We start from the raw sequence: 21,762 nt of genomic DNA on the forward strand, positions 1-21,762 counted from the left end.
ACCTCCGCATGTAATTCTCTTTTTATTTTATATTTGTGAAGGCTGAGGTGGAGGAATTTCCTGCGGCGCGGGTCTACGTCACAGCTAGTTGGACAGTTGGCTGTACATCTCCTTTCGTTTCAGTGCTACTATCAATTATTTACCTGGCCCGGCCGTATCAATGGCACCTGCTCCCTTTTCTATTCCCTCGTTCCCTCCCTCTCTCCCTGTGTCTCTGTCTCTCTCTCTCTCTCTCTCTGTGTGAAAACAGCCGATGAAAGAAGGATAAAAAGGCTCATTAACGAATGAGAGAAAGAGAGAGAGAGAGAGAGAGAGAGAGAGAGAGAGAAGAAAGACGAAAGTTGTAGCATCAGACAGGTTGGAACGATAGACTGTGTGGAAGGTGGTGAAGAGGACTTTCACTGCCTTACTCTGTTGAAGAAAGGCCCCCAGAAGCTTGCTCTAACTCCCAGGTGTTCATGGGACTGCGTATCTTTTCCACAACGGTGTATTATTGTCTCTGACGGATCAAATCCTGCTTTGGACATCTTTGCTAGACACATTTTTGTTAATTTGCATAGTTTTAAAGTTTGTGCTTACACTGTGGGTGACAATGGCAGGAACAAACAGCGACCAGCTCCACAGAACCACTTTAGGTGTCTACTCGGTAAGTCTTCTTATGTTTCTACTACTTGTTCCTTGATGGTCCGGCCCCTCACTTCCCTTCACTAACAGTTACATCTTGAATGTTAATTTAACCTTGTGTGTGTGTACAAATTATATTTGTTCACACTCAAATTATAAATGTTAAATTATTACTGAGGATTTGACTGAGCACAACAGACTCTAAAATAATAGTTTTATAGGCTAAATAACTTCCCCAACAGTGTGTTTTGTATTTTTTTTTATGAATTTCAGCATTTTTCGGTGACTGCATGGTTTCCTAAACTGCATGTGACTGTTTTCTTACAACAACATTGTTATTAGTATCATCGATATTATGTTGTTTGTCCTCTTAGAACCTGATGGAGCAGTTCAACCCTGGTCTTCAGAAACTAGTTACTCTTGGAAACAGCTACATCAAGGCCTTCCAAGGTGAGTGGGTGTGTTGTGTGCGTGGGGGAGTGTGTAAACTCTGCAAAACAGGCTGTTAAAATTAATATTAGATTGGATAAAAGAGCCCTGAGGTGAAAATGAGTTGTTCCATTTTCACAAAATAGATGGAGCAAAAAGGTTACAGGAATGATCACATTCGGATGTTAAATCCCAAACTCAATTAAATCTAGTGTACACTGTGTGTGTGTGTGTGTGTGTGTGTGTGTGTGTGTGTGTGTGTGTGTGTGTGTGTGTGTGTGTGTGTGTGTGTGTGTGTGTTAACTGCCGTAATCTACATCATATTTGGGTAAAGTCATTGCAGAATGTATTCATGAAATGCAATGCAAGTGTATCGTTTTATTTAGTGCTTACGAATGTATATGCAAGCCATTGGAAATATAAGGACAAAATCTACAGGCAATAACCAGATATTTAACGATAGTGAATAGAATTGCAGTGTGGCTTGGTATATGCAAATGATCAAGGAATTGGTATTCACAGAATATATAGAGGTAATGAATATCATATGCATAGTATGGAAGAATGATTTTGCATTTTTTTATGAAATCAAATTAATTGTGTGAAAATATTAGAGCCACTTTTCCATGCAATGTTGAACTTTGATTATTTATTCACATCACTCTTTACTACATCACAACGTGAGCTTGTAGATCTGCTATTTTTCAGCATAGAGATTTGGTGTTGAGAGAAGAAATATAGGCCTTGAGGCCTATAGGAGTATAGGGTACATCCCTATATAGGGTATCGGGTAGATCCTGATTCCTGTGCCAACAAAAGTATAGTGTTTTAGGCAGTAGTTTTCAACCAGTGGTCCGGGGACCACCAGTGGTCCTTGAGGGGGTTCCAGGTGGTCCCCATGCTAAATGATGGAGAGTTGGTAACCCAAATGAACCCTTTTAAATCTTTAACTCCTGAGAGAGTTTAATCAAGAGTTAAATCATTGTTAAACAACTGCATTACTTTAGTCTATACAACAATTAGAGAACGGAATCGTGGACAAAATCCTAAAAGTCTATATAAACGGTGGTCCGTGGCTCAATAAATGCCGAATAAAAAATGGGACCTTGATGTGAAAAGGGTTGAAAACCCACTGGTTTAAGGGGTTAAGAAGACAGAGGAGAGAGAGGAGGAGAGGACAAGCTTTTTTTCAACTTGACACAACTGGTGCATGCATGGATTAGTCTCTGCGAGAATGACCCAATTTCAGTAAGGTGGTAGGCTACTATGATCACATTATACAGGCCGGATGCTCCATTTACCCATATACGATTACAACCACATGTAGAACGTGTGTGTGTGTCCGTTTAGAATCACTTCATCCGTCCTATTCTTTGACATTCTTATGAATTGGGTTAGTAACTGCAGGGTGAGCAGCATACAACATTAATGGCCCTCTCTGCCTGATACTACACCCCGGACAGGCCTTCGCTCACAGGGCAGCTAGTCAGCATGCTGGTAAAGTGATAGCCACTGACATGGTCTATTATTGGACCACAACCACCCCTATCACATGTCACTATATAGTGTTATTGGGACTGGGAGTGTTTTTTTGTTGTTGATGAAACTACGATTGCAAATTTGTGCTAATAAATGACTGCTAATTCAAGGTAGGATACGAGTACTCATTCATCAGCTTAAATTGTATGTCGTTCCATTTCCGATATTGTCCTCACTTCCAATTTCAAAATGTGTGTGTGTGTGTGTGTGTGTGTGTGTGTGTGTGTGTGTGTGTGTGTGTGTGTGTGTGTGTGTGTGTGTGTGTGTGTGTGTGTGTGTGTGTGTGTGTGTGTGTGTGTGTGTGTGTGTGTGTGTGTGCGTGTGTGCGCGTGTGTGCGTGTGTGCGTGTGTGCGTGTGTGCGTGTGTGCGTGTGTGCGTGTGTGCGTGTGTGCGTGCGTGCGTGCGTGCGTGCGTGCGTGCGTGCGTGCAGCATTAGCAGTTTGCAGTGAGGCCTATTTCAGTGCCGTGGCTAAGATGGGGGAACACGCACTTCACACCATTTCAAGTCGTTCTCTCGGTAAGTGCCAGTGCGTGTGAAGTGTGTCCTTTCTGCTCATTGATGATTAACTGTGATAAATCCACCACACAACGTTGCAACCTCAGAGTAATCCCCAACCTCAAAGCGGTTGGAAAGGTTTGGAACCACCCAGGGTGGACAGATAAGGCTGGACAAAGTGGAAGACATGTATGTTGATGGAGAAGGTGAAGGTTTTTTATTTAGATACCGTATGCACAAAAGGAAAATTGGTCAAAATGTCGGTTAACAACAGGAACATAAAACATGTGGAAGAAAATGTGAGTTTTGATTGAAACATCATCCCCAACCACGCCATACATTTCTGTTGCTCTGTGTGCAAGGAGCGTGCATGCATGTGTGTGTGTGTGTGTGTGTGTGTGTGTGTGTGTGTGTGTGTGTGTGTATGCCTTTGCGTGTGCATCCATGCATGCACACACACACACGGACTACCTATTTTCCGTAAGATTCACTTTCCCTATGACCTCCGGGGCTGCGATAGCATTGTTCGTGGTAAGCATTATGCTAACATCTCCTTTGGGACAGTGTGGGCACTCATACATCAGCTCTAGCGTAGCATGACCCATGCCGATCTGCTAGGCTGACTAACTGAGAAGGTCAGGGAGCCACCGTGTGACCAGGGCCAGTATCAGGTAGCCGCTGTTAAATAATAGATGGGGGCAGTCTTTCAGGCACACTCAATTCATTAAGCAGCTCGCCCACAAACTGTTGCCAATATAGATAAGACCAGAGCAAACCTAAAAAGGATTTGACTATTAAGGCCTAGCACTTTGGCAATCTATAGGTTCATTGATTCAAATATAGGGCAGAATGGTCTGGGAGGTAAATGTTGCTTTGAGAGTAAAAGTATTGTATTATGTAATTGTACTTGTATCCGTATCAAATAACAATTGTAATTGTATCAAAATGTATTTTTTTGTGTATTCAAAATTTGTACTTTTCGTTTGCGAAAACGGTCACAATGCGACGTGTATTTTCGAATAGTATAAAACACCACACCAAACTTTAATTCTGAGGGCTGATTCTGCCGATGCTTTTCAATGGGAACGGTCAACGGGGTGGTTTGTTGCCATTTGCGGATTTCCGCAAAATCAAAACACATTTAGTCTGAAATTGCATTGCTTTATCCCCGCATAATCATGTTATTTATTATGGATGTACTCTTTTGTTGTGTGGGGAACTTTACGTTTGATTGGCTTGCCACAATGTTAATGACAAATACAGAATACAGCAATATAGGATTATATATATATCTTTGGGGAAGTTAATCCAAATGAGAGCTGCGATAGATGTCACAAACTTTTTTTCCAATTTGCAACTTCTGAGTGCTTTTGGTTTGTTTTAATCTCTTCGTCTCTATCTGTTGAACAGGGGATGTTCTGATGCAGATATCAGAGACACAGCGGAGACTCACTGCAGAGATGGAGGGAGTCGTGAGTGGGTTCATTCACTCTAAATAGGTTCTCCACAAGTGCTGTTTCACAGGGAAAATCTGTGCGCGCCATAGAATTTGTTTTCCAAGGCCTAGAAAAGTGACATTGAAATATTATGTTGTTGTTAAGCTATCTGTTTCTTCTACCAGACCGCATCCGACGTTTTGTCGACTATCGCATCAGTCTAACTAAAACAACCAAACACAGCAACATTTTTACATTCAAGACACATTATTATTCATTATTCTATTTTTTACATTTTGTAATGGACACAAGACACTTTAATGCCTTACTGCTCTCCAGGTGGTGTTAAAAATAGTTCTCATATTATGCTCCTAATAGTGGAGATGGATAATGTGAATGAGTGGAGCTCAGTTTCATATATTCTGTATGCAAGCACTTTCCCCCGCCCCTACAACAACTTAAGGATACACAAGTATAACTAATACTGTGAAAATGTGCTACAACACTATCACCACATTCATGTTTATCCAATATACAGTCATTTAATGTGTCTTCCTATTTGTGATTCACAGAACTTGTAGGGTGAATGGCGACTGGGGTTAATAATGGCGACTAGTTGGGAGGTTCGGACAATCTGAAGGGCGAAGCAGCAAGTTCGCGCGATCCCGTGAAATTGAAACACACACACAGGCCCGCTATACAAAAGATGGATTGTGGTGGTCAGCTTTCAGGCTGAACACATGGCGTTTACTCCCAGAGCGACTGACTGACTGTCCGTGTTCGGCCAGGTGTTCCACCTGATCCAAGCGAGAACGCAGGCGTTGTGTCGCTCCCCGTTCTGACGAGCCCTTAACCCACTGGCACCCCAAGTGGTTCAGTGGTTAAGTGGTTTAATCTTCATAGTGTCACTTGAGCCCATGGCGCTTGACTGCGTTGGCTTTTGATCAAACAAAACATGACTGCTCCGCTGGCTCTAGTATAAACAAGTGATCACCCAGACATTGTTTGTCCAGAGACGAGAGTCGCTACACTGGAATGGCAGCCTTACCGTGTTTTGCTTCTCTCTCTGCTGCAGTTCCAGTGGTTCCAGATAGAAGTTATACAGTCCATGGAAAAGAATACGAAGTTAGACGAAGAGTACATTGCTGTGAGTGTTCCACAGGGTGTGTGTGTGTGTGTGTGTGTGTGTTTACTTGTCAGACACTGTTTGAGTTCTGGCTATAAGATCCAATGAATATTTGTGAAATTGAGGACATTAATTGCAAACGTTTAAAACTACACAGTCAATCAAATCCTCTCTATCCACGGGTTCATTTGGTTCCATGTGTACACTCTCAGAGCTAAATTAACACTGATGATTTTGCTGTGCAGGCTGCACGTGCACGTGCACACACATAGACATCAAAGGGGGCTTCAACATTCTCTGCACGTCTCTGTTGCTGTGTGTGCACAAATGTTGTTATACTGTTCCAACTTGTATGGCAGCTAAATCTCGTGCGTGCGTGTGTGTGTGTGTGTGTGTGTGTGTGTGTGTGTGTGTGTGTGTGTGTGTGTGTGTGTGTGTGTGTGTGTGTGTGTGTGTGTGTGTGTGTGTGTGTGTGTGTGTGTGTGTGTGTGTGTGTGTGTGTGTGTGTGTGTGTGTGTGTGTGTGTGTGTGTGCGCGCGCGCGCGCGATCCAGGGGAGTCGCAGGGTGTATGAGATGGAGGTGAGGAACCAAGCAGAGCTGCTGGAGAAGCAGATGAGACGAGGGGTTTACAGAGACTCACTGGTAAACAAACACACACACACACACACACACATGTGGGAACAGCTGTCTGTTCATGAAAAGGAATTATTGATGTGTGTTTGTGCGTGCGTGCGTGTGTGCGTGCATGTGTGCGTGTTCAGGAGAGCAGTGATTACATGGTCTACCTGCGTCAGAGTCATCAGGAGATCCTGAAAGAGGAGGAGAGGAGGTATCGCTTCTTGGCCGAGAAACACTGTGGCCTCACCCAGTCACTGCTCTTCCTCATCAACAAGGTCTACACACACACACACACACACACACACACACACACACACACACACACACACACGCACACACACACGCACACAGGCACGAACACACCGATTTGGTTACATTTGTCCTGTCTCAGAGTTGAATTAACACTGAGGATTTCACTGTGTGGGGAAACTGGACCTGCTCTGCACTCTGTGCTCTTTGATCACATTCTCTGTCTCTCTGTCTCCTCCACTTTCTGTTTCTCTGTCAACACCACTCTGGTACAACATGCACACAAAAAGTCACACATATACACATGCATGCATACATAATAATAATGCAGCTGGTAATTAATTGATTTAATCAATTTTGGGCTTGTTTTTTTTGTTGCCCATTAAGGGGAAATCAAAATGTCAAGACACGCCTGTACTGTATTCCTTCTATAACAGCCTGGTTATATAGTGCTGTTCACTCTGTAGCAATTATTATTATTATTATTATTATTATTATTATTATCAGTGGCCTCGCGGTTAGAGTGTCCGTCCTGAAACAGGGAGGAGGTCGGGGTTCAAGTCCCTGTGTGAGTCATACCAAACACTTACCAATGTCTCCCTGCTTGGCGCTCAGCATTAAGGGTGGGATTGGGGTGAAATGTCCAGGGGCTGTGTACTTGACATGATGGCAGGGGGATGTACTTACGTATGCTTGCCTGCCACTGCAGAAACAGGAGACCTACTGTATGGCCCGTACGTGGCTCGGGAACCGTTGGTTTCCAACTCCAAGGCTATACAGTACCAACAGATGTCACTGTTGAGGAATTTTGCCTGTCAATCATCGCTTCTGCTCCAGAGAGAGGGTGGGATTAGTGGACTAGTGGACAGGATTATTGGACAGTGACATCACCGTCCACCGGCAAATCACACATCACTTTTGTTTTATAGACAGATCACAGAATATCCACTGAATGTTCAGATTTTTGTGTGCAGTTGAGGTTAGAAAACTTAAAAAGTGTATCCACTGCGAAGCCCTATTTCACAAATGTTCTTAAAGAGTGAAAATAACCGATCTGTAAGCACACAATGCAAGCTCACATGAATTACTTGAATAATTGTTGAGGGGTGCTAGCCCCTCCTATGTCCAGCGTTGAGTGTTTGTTGAATGCCATTGACAATGACTGTCCAGCTTTAAGAGTTTGAGAGAAATTGGAAATACTCAAGTAATGTACAAATACCTCAAAATTGTACTGTACAGTACTTAAAGTAAATAAATGTACGTAGTTACTTTTCACCATTTGCTCCTCTGTGCTTTCAGACAGGCGGGTCTCTCCAGCAGAGGGCAGACGGGTGGAAGGAGAAAGTGAACGAGGCCAAGGCGTCCAGACCTCGAACGCCCACCCATCCAGATCAAGAGGCACAGGTATAACGCAGTCAATAACATGAGAACCCCCCCCCCCCCTCTCTAATTGCCACACCTGTTTGATCTGTTGACTGTTAACCTGCATGTGATTGGCTCCTGACCAGTTGCGCGGCTCTGTGAGCTCCCTCCTGCAGACGGTGGCTAAAGAAGAGGACATGTCCTGGGCTCGCAGGGAGCAGCAGGCCCTGGGCAGCCTGCCCTCCAGAGGTGGGAGAGACCATTAGTAGAAACCTTATGTTTCCATGCCTTTTTTAATCTCTTTTTTGTGTTCATACAATGGTTTAACCCTTTAACCCATTCTGACCTGAGATCAGATTCATACGAGGTTTCCACTGGACTACACACTGGTCTGATTAACCCATTCTGACCTGAGATCAGATTCTAAAAAATGTCAGTCGTTCTTCGACTTTTCAAAAATAGCAGACCTACAAGCTCGTAGTGCGCCACTCGGTGGTGCGCTATGAGCTTGTAGATCTGCTATTTTTCAATAGCTAAAGCACGACATGATGCTATACACCAAAATGGGTTAAAAGTCACAGCGAGCTTGTGTACGTCTGCTTCCTTTGAACATTTTTCAAAAATCCTGAAAATCTTCAAGATCCCTTCAGGATCTTGTGCCAGGTCCCCGGCACAAAAATAAATCATATAATCTTTGGGGTCCTTGGCATGAAAAAGTCAGAGAACCACATGGTTTAGAAGGCATTTGTAGAATTGGGTTTAATGGGTTAAAGCATATTTATTTACTCATTCTCTGCATTAATGAGTTACTGGAAAGGCGCAATTAAATTCTGGTGAATTTCAAGTGTGGTTTGCACCGACAATTTCAAGTTTTGAGTCTTGCATAATGTACTACAGTATGATGATGCTGATGTACAGTATTGACTCACATGACATTGCACTCGTCGCAGAGACACAAAAAAAGTTATACGGAAAAAAGTCGGCCAATTACTGGCCTCAGTGGCAACCATACTAATTATAGCAAACTTGAAGAAGTGCACACTCTTAGTCTGAAACACACTTGAAGGATGAGAGCTGGTGCCTCTCAGACAGGAACCACAGCAGCATAATAAAATAATAATATTAAAGTAATAATAAAATAATAAAAAGCTGGAGCACATCACGGATAATTACTGACGGCACAGCAGTGCCTTGAAGAACACACTATGCTGTCAAAATGTCAGTAATTATAGCACTTAATGGGCTTTTCACTCCAGTTTTATGACAGGTCTCTGTAGGCGGCGGCTACAGTCTATAAAAGGGTGTGTGTGTGTGTGTGTGTGCATGTGTGTTTGTCCGTAACTAATCTCGCAAGCTTCTGTACCAATCCACACTACATTTCTTCATGTGAACACTGCTAATAGTAATTAGTAACCACACTCATTTCTTTCCACATACTGTACATAATATTTTTGCAATATTCAATTGGGCTCTGATCGGGTGGAAAATAAATTCATTCATTTTTGTTCAGTATCTAAGAACAGATCTGTATATTTGTAGGTGCTGTGTACACAAATGGTAAATGGTGCATTTTTATCCAAAGCACTGTACATAGATCGTGCATTTGATTACATTCACCCATTCACATCACACACATGAATACACCGATGGCGGAGGAAACCATGCAAGGCTCCAACCTTCATATCAGAAGAAATTCGAGGTCTTGCTCAAGCCTCAAGGACACTTGGACACTAACTAACTCTGGGGGAGCCCGGGATCAAACTGGGCTCCTCACGGTTCCCATCCGGCTGAGAAGAATGAATAATAGCCTGATTTATATGTTATACGCAACCAAGTATAAATCACGCATAAGCCACACATGCTGTACTATATGTCAGCTCAAATTATTCAACACCACTCCTTTCCCCTTTCCCCCCACAGGACTGTTCATTATTCTCTCTCTCCATCCCAATTTTATATCTTGTTTCACCGCTTCTCCTACCATGCTCCTTTTTTTTTTTTTATGAATTATGACCTTTATCTGCTTGACCCAGTACTGTACATATACAATACATGTGTGTTGAATGACATCTGCGTAAGAAAGTTACCATACAGGCCTTGTGGTTATAGAGTGTCCGCCCTGAAACTGGGAGGTCTGGGTTCGATCCCCGGCCGGGTCATACCAAAGACTGTAAAAATGGGACCCAATGTCTCCCTGCTTGACACTCGGCATCAATGGGTTGGATTGGGGGGGTCAAATCAGGCTCACCGCTCCTTGGCTGCAGCTCACCGCTCCTTGGCTGCAGCTCACCGCTCCTTGGCTGCAGCTCACCGCTCCTTGGCTGCAGCTCACCGCTCCTTGGCTGCAGCTCACCGCTCCTTGGCTGCAGCTCACCGCTCCTTGGCTGCAGCTCACCGCTCCTTGGCTGCAGCTCACCGCTCCTTGGCTGCAGCTCACCGCTCCTTGGCTGCAGCTCACCGTTCCTTGGCTGCAGCTCACCGCTCCTTGGCTGCAGCTCACCCGCTCCTTGGCTGCAGCTCACCGCTCCAAGAGATGGGTCAAATGCGGAGAACACATTTCACTGCGGTAACGTGTATGACAAATCGTACGACTTTGACTTGGCTTTGACTATACCCTTGATAGCATGACCATCAACTTTATCAAATAGTCTGACTATATGAGATGCATGTTCTATTCCTCACATTCATTCTGTTCTTGTCCTTGTCTCATATCTTCTGGTCACGCTATGTGTCCAATACTGTATATATTGTCTATGTGTGTATTAAACGTCAGTACTTGCCGCGTGAATGTGATACTGCCTATACGGCTTCATCTTGTTCTGTGCGCACTGATCTTGATACCTTTACTTCTTGTAAAAGACGTGAGAGTACGTCTTCCATCACTGCCCATGTGTTCCTCCTTCTCTTCCCTTCTGACAGCGCCGTCTCCCTTGCCCAGTCGCTCCCGCTCCAGCTCCGTGGGGGAGTCTCTGGGGCTGGCTGCAGGCAGAACCATGAAGGCCCTGGTGGCTCACCCCTCCTCCTCCAACCCCAAGCTGTTGCCCTTCACCAGGGGAGAAACCATCACTGTGTTGGTCCTGGAGCCGCGCAATGGATGGCTGTACGGACGCACGGACGGCAACCTGCGGTATGCGGCTGATGGGATGTTTATAGAGTGATCCCTAGAGAGTAGAGACCATCGATTTCTGATGGTTTTTATTGTTATTTTGTAAAAAGAGAAAACATATTGGATTTGCTTCTATTTGAGAACTTAAACTTCAATATATTAAAATAACGTTGTTTTTGAGTGGTGCAACCACTCCAAGGAACAGCAATGTCCGTGTTCACCTTATGTGTTGGTTCACATAATTATGTATTCATGAGCGCCAGTATCACTGACTACCAGTAGGGGCGCTGTTCTCTCTGCCAGAAACAGAGCGAGAGATAGTAGTAGTGTTGCATTGTTGCCTGCTAATGAGAGAGAGAGAGAGAGAGAGGAGAGGAGGGGGGGGGGGAGGGGGGGGGGAGAGAGAGGGGAGTTGCACCACTCGGTTCACACGGGTGTGATTATTTATTTATTTAACCACTTAAGCCAGTAAAGCTCCAGATACAGATATTGACGATAAATCAGTGGAGTTCCACTGTACTGTAGTTGCTGCTGCGTTGATTTGTGCACGTCTGTCTAACTGTACGTCTCTGTTGTGGTTTGCTCCCCAGCCAGGGCTGGTTCCCTGCAGCCTACGTGTCTTCTTCTGAGGACGTTTCCAACACCTTAGGGACCAGGTACCGTATGGATTACTTCATAATCACCTTAGGGACCAGGTACCGTATGGATTACTTCATAATCACCTTAGGGACCAGGTACCGTATGGACTACTACTTCATAATCACCTTAGGGACCAGGTACCGTATGGATTACTACTTCATAATCACCTTAGGGACCAGGTACCGTATGGACTACTACTTCATAATCACCTTAGGGACCAGGTACCGTATGGATTACTACTTCATAATCACCTTAGGGACCAGGTACCGTATGGACTACTACTTCATAATCACCTTAGGGACCAGGTACCGTATGGATTACTACTTCATAATCACCTTAGGGACCAGGTACCGTATGGACTACTTCATAATCACCTTAGGGACCAGGTACCGTATGGACTACTACTTCATAATCACCTTAGGGACCAGGTACCGTATGGACTACTACTTCATAATCACCTTAGGGACCAGGTACCGTATGGATTACTACATAATCACCTTAGGGACCAGGTACCGTATGGATTACTACATAATCACCTTAGGGACCAGGTACCGTATGGATTACTACTTCATAATCACCTTAGGGACCAGGTACCGTATGGATTACTACTTCATAATCACCTTAGGGACCAGGTACCGTATGGATTACTTCATAATCACCTTAGGGACCAGGTACCGTATGGACTACTACTTCATAATCACCTTAGGGACCAGGTACCGTATGGATTACTACTTCATAATCACCTTAGGGACCAGGTACCGTATGGACTACTACTTCATAATCACCTTAGGGACCAGGTACCGTATGGACTACTACTTCATAATCACCTTAGGGACCAGGTACCGTATGGATTACTACTTCATAATCACCTTAGGGACCAGGTACCGTATGGATTACTACTTCATAATCACCTTAGGGACCAGGTACCGTATGGATTACTACATAATCACCTTAGGGACCAGGTACCGTATGGATTACTACATAATCACCTTAGGGACCAGGTACCGTATGGATTACTACTTCATAATCACCTTAGGGACCAGGTACCGTATGGATTACTACTTCATAATCACCTTAGGGACCAGGTACCGTATGGATTACTACTTCATAATCACCTTAGGGACCAGGTACCGTATGGATTACTACTTCATAATCACCTTAGGGACCAGGTACCGTATGGATTACTACATAATCACCTTAGGGACCAGGTACCGTATGGATTACTTCATAATCACCTTAGGGACCAGGTACCGTATGGACTACTTCATAATCACCTTAGGGACCAGGTACCGTATGGACTACTTCATAATCACCTTAGGGACCAGGTACCGTATGGACTACTACTTCATAATCACCTTAGGGACCAGGTACCGTATGGATTACTACATAATCACCTTAGGGACCAGGTACCGTATGGATTACTTCATAATCACCTTAGGGACCAGGTACCGTATGGACTACTTCATAATCACCTTAGGGACCAGGTACCGTATGGACTACTACTTCATAATCACCTTAGTGACCAGGTACCGTATGGACTACTTCATAATCACCTTAGGGACCAGGTACCGTATGGACTACTTCATAATCACCTTAGGGACCAGGTACCGTATGGACTACTACTTCATAATCACCTTAGGGACCAGGTACCGTATGGACTACTTCATAATCACCTTAGGGACCAGGTACCGTATGGACTACTACTTCATAATCACCTTAGGGACCAGGTACCGTATGGATTACTACATAATCACCTTAGGGACCAGGTACCGTATGGATTACTACATAATCACCTTAGGGACCAGGTACCGTATGGACTACTTCATAATCACCTTAGGTACCAGGTACCATATGGACTACTTCATAATCCGCCTACATTCTTAACAACACATATATTAGCCTGGTTTCCAGCCCGGTTTCCAGCCTGCTTCACTGCGTTCTGTGATTTGTTTTGTCTCTCCGGAGAGACAAAACAAATCACAGAACGCAGCGAAGCAGGCTGTAAACCTAATATGTTACTAGTATGGGGGAACCAATGTCGCTCAAGTTATTGCACAAGTAATAATTATGATGTCAGTAGTAGTAGCTATAGGACATTAGGGCCTCTCCATTTTTGTGAAAAGAATCAGCCCAGTCCGACCTCCTTTGTCTTCCAATATGAAATATTTAAAATATTTAAATAATATGGATATTTAAAAGGTTAAACATTTTATAACACTTATTTATAGTACAATTATAAATACTCATAATGTTTTATAACAACAATAATCATAACACCTTAGAAAGAACTGCATCATTACTAGGTCAACTAGGTCAACTGGTAGGCAGACAAATTCAGCATTATTATATAAATGTGTACATGATGAAGCAAAACTGCACTTTATTATTACGTTTATTATTTCATTTTTGTCTTCAGTCTTTGTCCACATTCGAGCAGTTCTTTATTTATTCTTTATTTACCCAGGGAAGTAGCTGAGCACAGGAGCTCATTTTCAGCAACGCCCTGCACATAGAAACACACACACACACACACACACACACACACACACACACACACACACACACACACACACACACACACACACACACACACACACACACACTAAAACCTGGGAGCTGACCAGTATAACCACAGTCTTATACTGTTGGCCACTAAGCAGCTCCAGGGGGAGCAGTTGGGGGTTCAGTGCCTTGCTCAAGGGCACTTCAGCGGTGTTGGGTGAGTGATGACAATCACTTCCCAACCCAGATTTTTCCTGCCCGTCCGGGGAATCGAACCAGCAACCTTTCGGCAACAAGGCCGCACCCTCTAACCCTTAGGCCACTGCTTTCCCCGACCCCGACATAGATATCATATTGCTGTAGCATGATACTGAAGTATCCAAACTTTTAACATCATAACTTATTCTGTTTTTACCTTTTTTTTTTGTCATTAGTGGCACCTCTGTGAGAAGCCACAGCATGAACAACCTGCTGGATCCGACTGACCAATCAGAGAACCACGACAGCAGCAGGAGTCACGGAGACGTCCCGCCCTCGGTCACGCCCATTCGCAGGGCTTCCGTAGACGTTCGTTCGGCCTCTCCTCTCCCCGAGAGGAAGACGGAGCTGGCGGCCGAGACCAAGACGGCTCCTAAACCTCCTCCCCCGCCTCCCCCACCTCCTCCTCTGCAGAACGTCAGGCGCGGCTCATTGTCCGTCTCACCACTCCCAAAAAGGAAAGAGGAAGCGCCCACTGATGGCAAGGTAAGGAGCCACTTGAACCCTAGAGGGTATGCGCAAATTGCGCATGCATAATAGTGAGTGGCAAATCTAGTGGCAAAGTGAGTTTAACCCATTCTGACCTGATATCAGATTCATACCAGGTTTCCACTGGACACACACTGGTCTGATGAACCCATTCTGACCTGAGATCAGATTCTAAAAATGTCAGTCGTTCTTCGATTTTTCAAAAATAGCAGACCTACAAGCTCGTAGCGCGCCACTCGGTGGCGCGCTATGAGCTTGTAGATCTGCTATTTTTCAATAGCTAAAGCATAACATGATGCTAACACCACAATGGGTTCCCGTTCAGAATGGGTTAACGTTGTTCAATGCAATCAATTAGGACTTTTCTGTTTGGCTCTATACTAGAACTGCTCCTTTTTTCCCCTCTAGCTGATCTACAGGCTCGAAACATGTTGCAAGCTTGTAGAACTGGTAGTGGTCCTACCCCCCCCCATGAGACTTACAAATCCCAAATGTTTATAAACAAATCCCAAATGTTTGTAAACAAATCCCAAATGTTTGTAAACAAATCCCAAAATGTTTATAAACAAATCACAAATGTTTATAAACAAATCACAAATGTTTATAAACAAATCACAAATGTTTATAAACAAATACCAAAATGTTTATAAACAAATCCCATGAGACTTGGTCCTACCCCCCCGACCATGAGACTTACTACAGGTCAACTGGTAGTGGTCCTACCCCCCCCATGAGACTTACAAATCCCAAATGTTTATAAACAAATCCCAAATGTTTGTAAACAAATCCCAAATGTTTATAAACAAATCCCAAAATGTTTATAAACAAATCACAAATGTTTATAAACAAATCACAAATGTTTATAAACAAATCACAAATGTTTATAAACAAATACCAAAATGTTTATAAACAAATCCCAAATCCCATGAGACTTGGTCCTACCCCCCCGACCATGAGACTTACTACAGGTCAACTGGTAGTGGTCCTACCCCCCCCATGAGACTTACAAATCCCAAATGTTTATAAACAAATCCCAAATGTTTGTAAACAAATCCCAAATGTTTATAAACAAATCCCAAAATGTTTATAAACAAATCACAAATGTTTATAAACAAATACCAAAATGTTTATAAACAAATCCCAAATCCCATGAGACTTGGTCCTACCCCCCCGACCATGAGACTTACCCGCTATTGTAACCAAAAGTACACAATAGGGACACTTGGTTGACCGTTCATATTCTGATGAGCTTGTTGTGTTCATTTATTTCTCACTGTGTGTCTCACAGTGTCTCACTGTGTGTAACTTGCTGAGTAAACAAAACCACCTCCTGACATCTCTGTGCTCATGTTTTATCTGTCACGTTTTTAGACACTATCCCCCCATGGTGCTGGAAAACCTGAGAATCCACTCTTTCCCAGGTAAATGTGCATTTGTGTACCTGCATCTATGTGTAAGCACATGACTCAGGTTTGTGCTGTCAGTAGCCTATAGATACTATATAAAATAATGGTACCTAACACTTTACTCATGTTGTTCATTTTCAGAGGCACGAACCCGTTTGCCACAGTGAAACTGAAACCTACAACGACGAATGACAGATCCGCCCCTCATATTCATTGACCAATCAGCGCTTTGCAATTTGGAGTCTGCCAGGTCAAATTTACATATATATATTTCAGTGTAAGGCTGGTAAGCTAATTAACCTTTTATGGAAGATAAGGGATAACGGCAGAACATGTGTAACATAAGTCATAAGCTATATCAAATTAACCCTGTTTTCCTTTCTTTTGAGATTACAGCTAGTATAAGGAAGAATTTTGCCATTTTTTTCTCCTCCATAATATGATGTGATCCTGCAATAATGATTGAATTAATCTATTTGTTGATGATATAGACTTTAAACATTAATGTTTGTTTGCATTGGGTCTGCACACTAATAATGACAACTCTTGTGACATTTAATAGTCCTTGACTTTGATATTAGTGAAAACGGCAAACCATAGGATGCAATGATCATAATGTAAATATGTGTGTACAGTATCTTGGCATTTACAGTACCAATGCACAGGATCTGGTGTAAATATCACCTTTTGCTTTTCTGATCACCTACTGTATTTACAGTAGAAACCTGTATGTGAGAGGTCACTGGTGTTACAATGTGGACACCTGCCATTACAGAAATTACAATATATTTTATTCTCAGTCTTCCACTTACAACATTTATTCCAGTCATTGTAAATGCATAGCCTACCGTTGTTGTATAATGCAGATGTGTACTTTCTTCTAAACTCTATATATTTTTTTGTTCCAACACTATTAATGCAGCAGCCTTTGAAGTATTAATCCATTTTCCCTTTTAATTGTGAGTTCCGTGTAATTGAGTCCGCCGTGGTTGACAACAAGTAAAGAGGCATATTTAACTCAAGGCATTTTTTATTGTTTCTTATTTGGATCAATTTTCTCTGTTCATAGAGCTTGTTTTTTCTATCAGCTTATCTTCTACATCATCTCATCAGAGAGAGGGAGCAAGGAGGAAGGAATGGAGGAGAGGAGACAAGGAAGGACGAGGCTGAATTATACGACGTGTAAGAAGGGCCCCCCGTCAAAAAACAAAAAAGGTGAAAAAAAACTAAACTAAACTAAAAAGAATGGAGATATATCACAGTATAAAACACAGAAGGTAAACCGGGAAAAAAGTGAGTTAAGCAGGTAAAGCACATGGTAAATGATTCCATAATGAGACAATAATAATACATTCAAATTATCCAAAACAAATAAAGCATGTTTGTATATTCATAAAAAGTAAGACAGTGAAATATTGCGATGACAGTGGTGGTGCCAGCAGGCATGCCTGTGAGTGCCTCGTCTCTCTGCTCAACCCCCCTGTTGGCCTGCCCTGGTATAGCAGCGTGTCACTAAGAGCAAGGCCTGGTGTGACAAGCATAAAGGGTCCCAAGGCAGGTGACGAGAAGAGGGGTGGTGGTGGTGGTGGTGGTGGTGGTGGGGCAGCGGTTACAAAATATGAGCGCTGGGAGGTGGGAGGTGAGTGTGCGGGCGGGCGTCCATTACTCGTGCACCAATGCCTCAAACTCTGGAAGAAACAGGGGGAAAAAACAGAAGGATTAAATTAGGGTTGCCCCGATCCGATCATGTGATCAGAAATCGGATCCGATCATGTCATTTTCAAATGATCGGAATCGGATCGGGAGCAAGAAAAACGTGATCCCTAGATTGAATAGAATTCAGTTGTCTCAATCAGATACACTCTGTGACTGTCACTGCTGCCGGGTGGAAACATTGTATGTCCAAAACAATTACTTTTCAGGATATGGAAAGGGGAACCTTTGTTCCAATGGTTACACTGTAGTTATTAACTATTCTCACAAACTGTTTTCATCTGTTAAATAATAACCACTCTCAAAATGATCTACACACTCACAATACGATGCGTTGTGACTGTGAGCATGTCGTGTAGATCACCTATCACCTAAATCACCTATTTTCACTACTTTTGAGCCATGCTTTTTGTATGACAAAATAGGGCATTCATTTATACAGTACACCCATAAAAAAGATGTTTATGTCCAACAGCGACAATAAACTCCCTTTCCTGTATCTGCGTTGTTTAATGCCGGCGCCCACCTTCAATGCCGATCTTGCCATCTCCGTCTGCGTCTGCGGCGTCGATGAATGCTTTGGTCTCAGCGTCGGTCAGGTCTCTGCCCTCTGGAGAGAAACCCTTCAGGACAAACCTTAAAGATAGCACAGTGCAGCACACCGTTAGCACACCGTGCTGCAGTGGCACGTTCACACTTTCACAAACTGGGGTGGACCAAGTGGGGCACTGCATTATGCATCGGTGGCATGGCATGGCAAAATAGCATCGATTTGACTCTGTTATCTAAATCTATCTACAGTATTTCAATTACCAACATCACAGAGTCAAAATTATATTATTATTATTGCATGGGTGATGGTGAGCCTTTTTGAGTGGTGCAACCACTCCAAGGAACAGCTTTGTCCATGTCCGCCTATGTGTTCACGTGTTCACCTATGTGACTATATGAGCGTCATATAATGAGTACCAGTAGGGGCGCTGTTTGCCAGAGAGAGAGAGACAGTGCTGCACTTGCCTGCAGTTGCCTGCTAATGAGAGAGAGAGAGAGAGAGGGGGGGGGGGGAGTTGCACCACTCGGTTCACACGGTTCATATTTTGTGCATTCTGTTGCATTATGCATGGCCATGTTTTTATTAATTTATTAATTATTAATTCATTATTATTTTTGGCTTTCGCCTTTATTTGATATTGTTTTATAGTGGGACAGACAGTAGGCTGACAGAAAATGGGGGAGAGAGATGGGGGGGGGGTGACATGCAGTAAAGGCCGTCGGGATCGGGAGTCGAGCCCGCGGCACACTGCCAGACTGGACTACCGGCCAAGGTGCCTGGACCGCTGAGCCACGGGCCAGGCCCCAAATGTACTTTTAAACAAGATATTATTCTGTCGCCACACATCCGTCGTCGTGTCTGTGACTCTCTGTGTACCGGTATGTTACTCACTTAAGCTCCTCCTCCTCTATGAAGCCACTCTCATCCGCGTCAAGAGTCTGAAAGACCTTCTTGACGTTTTCCGCCGTCATGGCCTTCATTCCCACCATGTCAAAGAACTTCTTATGGTCAAAGGGCGTGGCTACAGAGAGGGTGAGGATGGGACACTTTGGTTTGATTACACAATAAAACAGAACATTTCAAATGAAGGTAAAAAATAAAACATTTTATGAAGTGGATGTGCAGGTGATATAATAAACATATCAAGGGCTTCTATTAATAGCATAGCAGATATTATATATATACTATAGCGAGCAGGGCTTAAAGTTCTCAGTCCCGGGGATTTCATAGGGGTCATTTAATGGCATCGGTGTAGATTTGGGATTCTTTTTGGCTTTAAGCCCTGTATAGCGAGGGTTGTCCTATCCCAACATTGAGTTCTGAACTGTTGGGTATGTCCATGGAAAAACAGCATTTTAACACACTTACTGCGCACTTAAAAAAATATATATATAATAATTCATCCACGTCATTTTACATCATAACTAATGATCATTACTCAGGAGGAAATAGGACTGTGGCACAGCCCCTTTAATACCGCAGGATAACTTACAAACTTTGACATTGATGAAGCAGGTGTTGTGGTGTTTTATGATCTTGGATGCTGCAGTGTGAGTGCAGTTGATATTAAAGTGCCAAAGCACCTACCGGCTGTCAATCTGGGGGACGTTTCTATTTTTAGCAAATGGACTATCAATTAAAGGTAGTGTAAAAGTGTTATAAAGCTCTATATTGTGATAGTATTCATGGTGTTTGTTACAGTAACAAGACTTACAAGAGTCTCCATGTCTCTCCAGCTTTTTATTAAACAGAAAATGCTTTTTCAGAAACCGAAACTGAAACTGCAATCAGGATAGAGAACGCAGTCAGGATACAGATTAAACAAGTGGAACTGTAAGTGATGACAAAGAAATGAGCAGACAAAATTGGAACTGGAACACTATAACAAGTTAAGCTCATACATAGCTACTCTCTCCTGATTGGCTGAAATGTTGTCACTTATACCTGAAAATGTTTTTTCTATTTATTAAAGGGCTGGATAGACAGGGAGGCCCCTGTTACTGAACAAGCAATAGCGTGATGACTATCACAATATAGTGATTTAAATTAACCTTATAGTAAAACACTTTTTGTTTTAACCAAAACATATCACTAAAACCCAACACACACCGTCTGCGATCTTCTGAGCACCCAGACAACAATGTGCATCTTCTGAAAGCTGATTGTTTAAGAGGAACATCTTTCATTATGATTTACCTATTTTTGTCAGCTGTGTTATGAACATTTAAAAAAATGATGTAACTATTTTGGTCAGCTGCATTATTGAACATTTCAAAAAGTAACTATGCCTGAGTTCCTGTGAAAGGCCCACATTGAACTCTGCTACTGTAGCAGTCTGTATGCCTTTACCATACCTGCGAAAGCCTCGAGTGCCTTCTTGATATCTTCAACTTTCAATAGATCTTCCATTTTGGTAACTGGAATGAGAAAAGGAGAGAAAAGGTAGAAAGTGAGAATTCATGGATAATTGAGTCAGACGAGACCTTTTTATATGGCAACCATATTGACATCAGTTGTGTGATGTTACATTAGTATAATAACACCAATTAATTGACACTCCAGCAGGATCAATAAAGATGTTATCTAAGTAACATTGCATAACTATTTACATCAATATGGCTGTGAAAGGGTGTTGTCATTGGACGTGAGATATATATACAGTTACCAGGCTCTTTCTAGAACAATGTACAGAGCTCATTGTGAACCGCTTGACAGAAAACTATTTCCTACCATAGTACACCCACCAACGGTATCTGCAAAGAGCGATGCATGCCAGTTCTCACATTGGCACGCTTGCTTCTGCAATGTTGTTCAAATGGCATTTTTCTTGTGCTTTGAATGCCACAAACCAAATGCCATTGAGGTCCATTGCAGATATCTCCAAATAACCTCTGGGGAGTGTGGAGGGAGGTGCTTGGAAGTTGGAACCATTAGTAAGAGGGAGTGATTTTACAACGACGGGCCAGATTCAAAGCCCTGGTATGCTACAGTATTTATTTTGGCCCCAGGACCCCCCTGAATGCCCCCCAGGGATCTTTATGAGAGTGTGTCTGTTGGGGAGGGTGGGTATGAGTTGAGAGCGGAACTAAATTTTAAACAACAAAGCGTTTCGTAATACTTTGAAAAGTATATGCATATATTTCTGTTCGTGGTGTGAATGAAGCTGTGGAATGGTTTGCCTGAGATTGTTAAACAAGGTTAAAAGAAAAGTTCTG

At 43.0% G+C, this 21,762-nt stretch overlaps 2 protein-coding genes across 3 annotated transcripts in view; one reads left to right on the forward strand and one right to left on the reverse strand.

Annotated features, from left to right (window-relative positions):
• Positions 1 to 592: 592 nt before the first annotated feature.
• Positions 593 to 16,498, forward strand: baiap2l2b (BAR/IMD domain containing adaptor protein 2 like 2b; the record flags this gene model as incomplete). Its single annotated transcript, XM_080759099.1, has 14 exons — positions 593 to 646; positions 999 to 1,074; positions 3,024 to 3,110; positions 4,500 to 4,561; positions 5,601 to 5,672; positions 6,205 to 6,294; positions 6,414 to 6,545; positions 7,819 to 7,923; positions 8,028 to 8,130; positions 10,801 to 11,008; positions 11,578 to 11,643; positions 14,563 to 14,872; positions 16,247 to 16,296; positions 16,423 to 16,498. 14 exons carry the CDS (start codon positions 593 to 595, stop codon positions 16,496 to 16,498), a joined length of 1,491 nt encoding a protein of 496 aa, XP_080615225.1.
• A 795-nt stretch (positions 16,499 to 17,293) lies between these two features.
• The window catches only part of pvalb7 (parvalbumin 7), a 43,260-nt gene continuing 38,791 nt past the window's right edge, over positions 17,294 to 21,762 (reverse strand). For both annotated transcript variants that reach the window (XM_080755960.1, XM_080755959.1), the window contains exons 2-5: positions 20,902 to 20,964; positions 19,439 to 19,568; positions 18,521 to 18,630; positions 17,294 to 17,969 (exon numbers count right to left, since the gene is read on the reverse strand). In XM_080755960.1, the coding sequence (XP_080612086.1) occupies positions 17,944 to 17,969; positions 18,521 to 18,630; positions 19,439 to 19,568; positions 20,902 to 20,956 (321 nt within the window). In that variant the 5' untranslated portion in view covers positions 20,957 to 20,964 and the 3' untranslated portion in view covers positions 17,294 to 17,943. The remainder of the gene's footprint in view (positions 17,970 to 18,520; positions 18,631 to 19,438; positions 19,569 to 20,901; positions 20,965 to 21,762) is intronic.

Source organism: Protomyctophum bolini, assembly GCF_963924005.1.
Source record: "Protomyctophum bolini genome assembly, chromosome: 3".
NCBI classification, from domain to species: Eukaryota; Metazoa; Chordata; class Actinopteri; order Myctophiformes; family Myctophidae; genus Protomyctophum; species Protomyctophum bolini.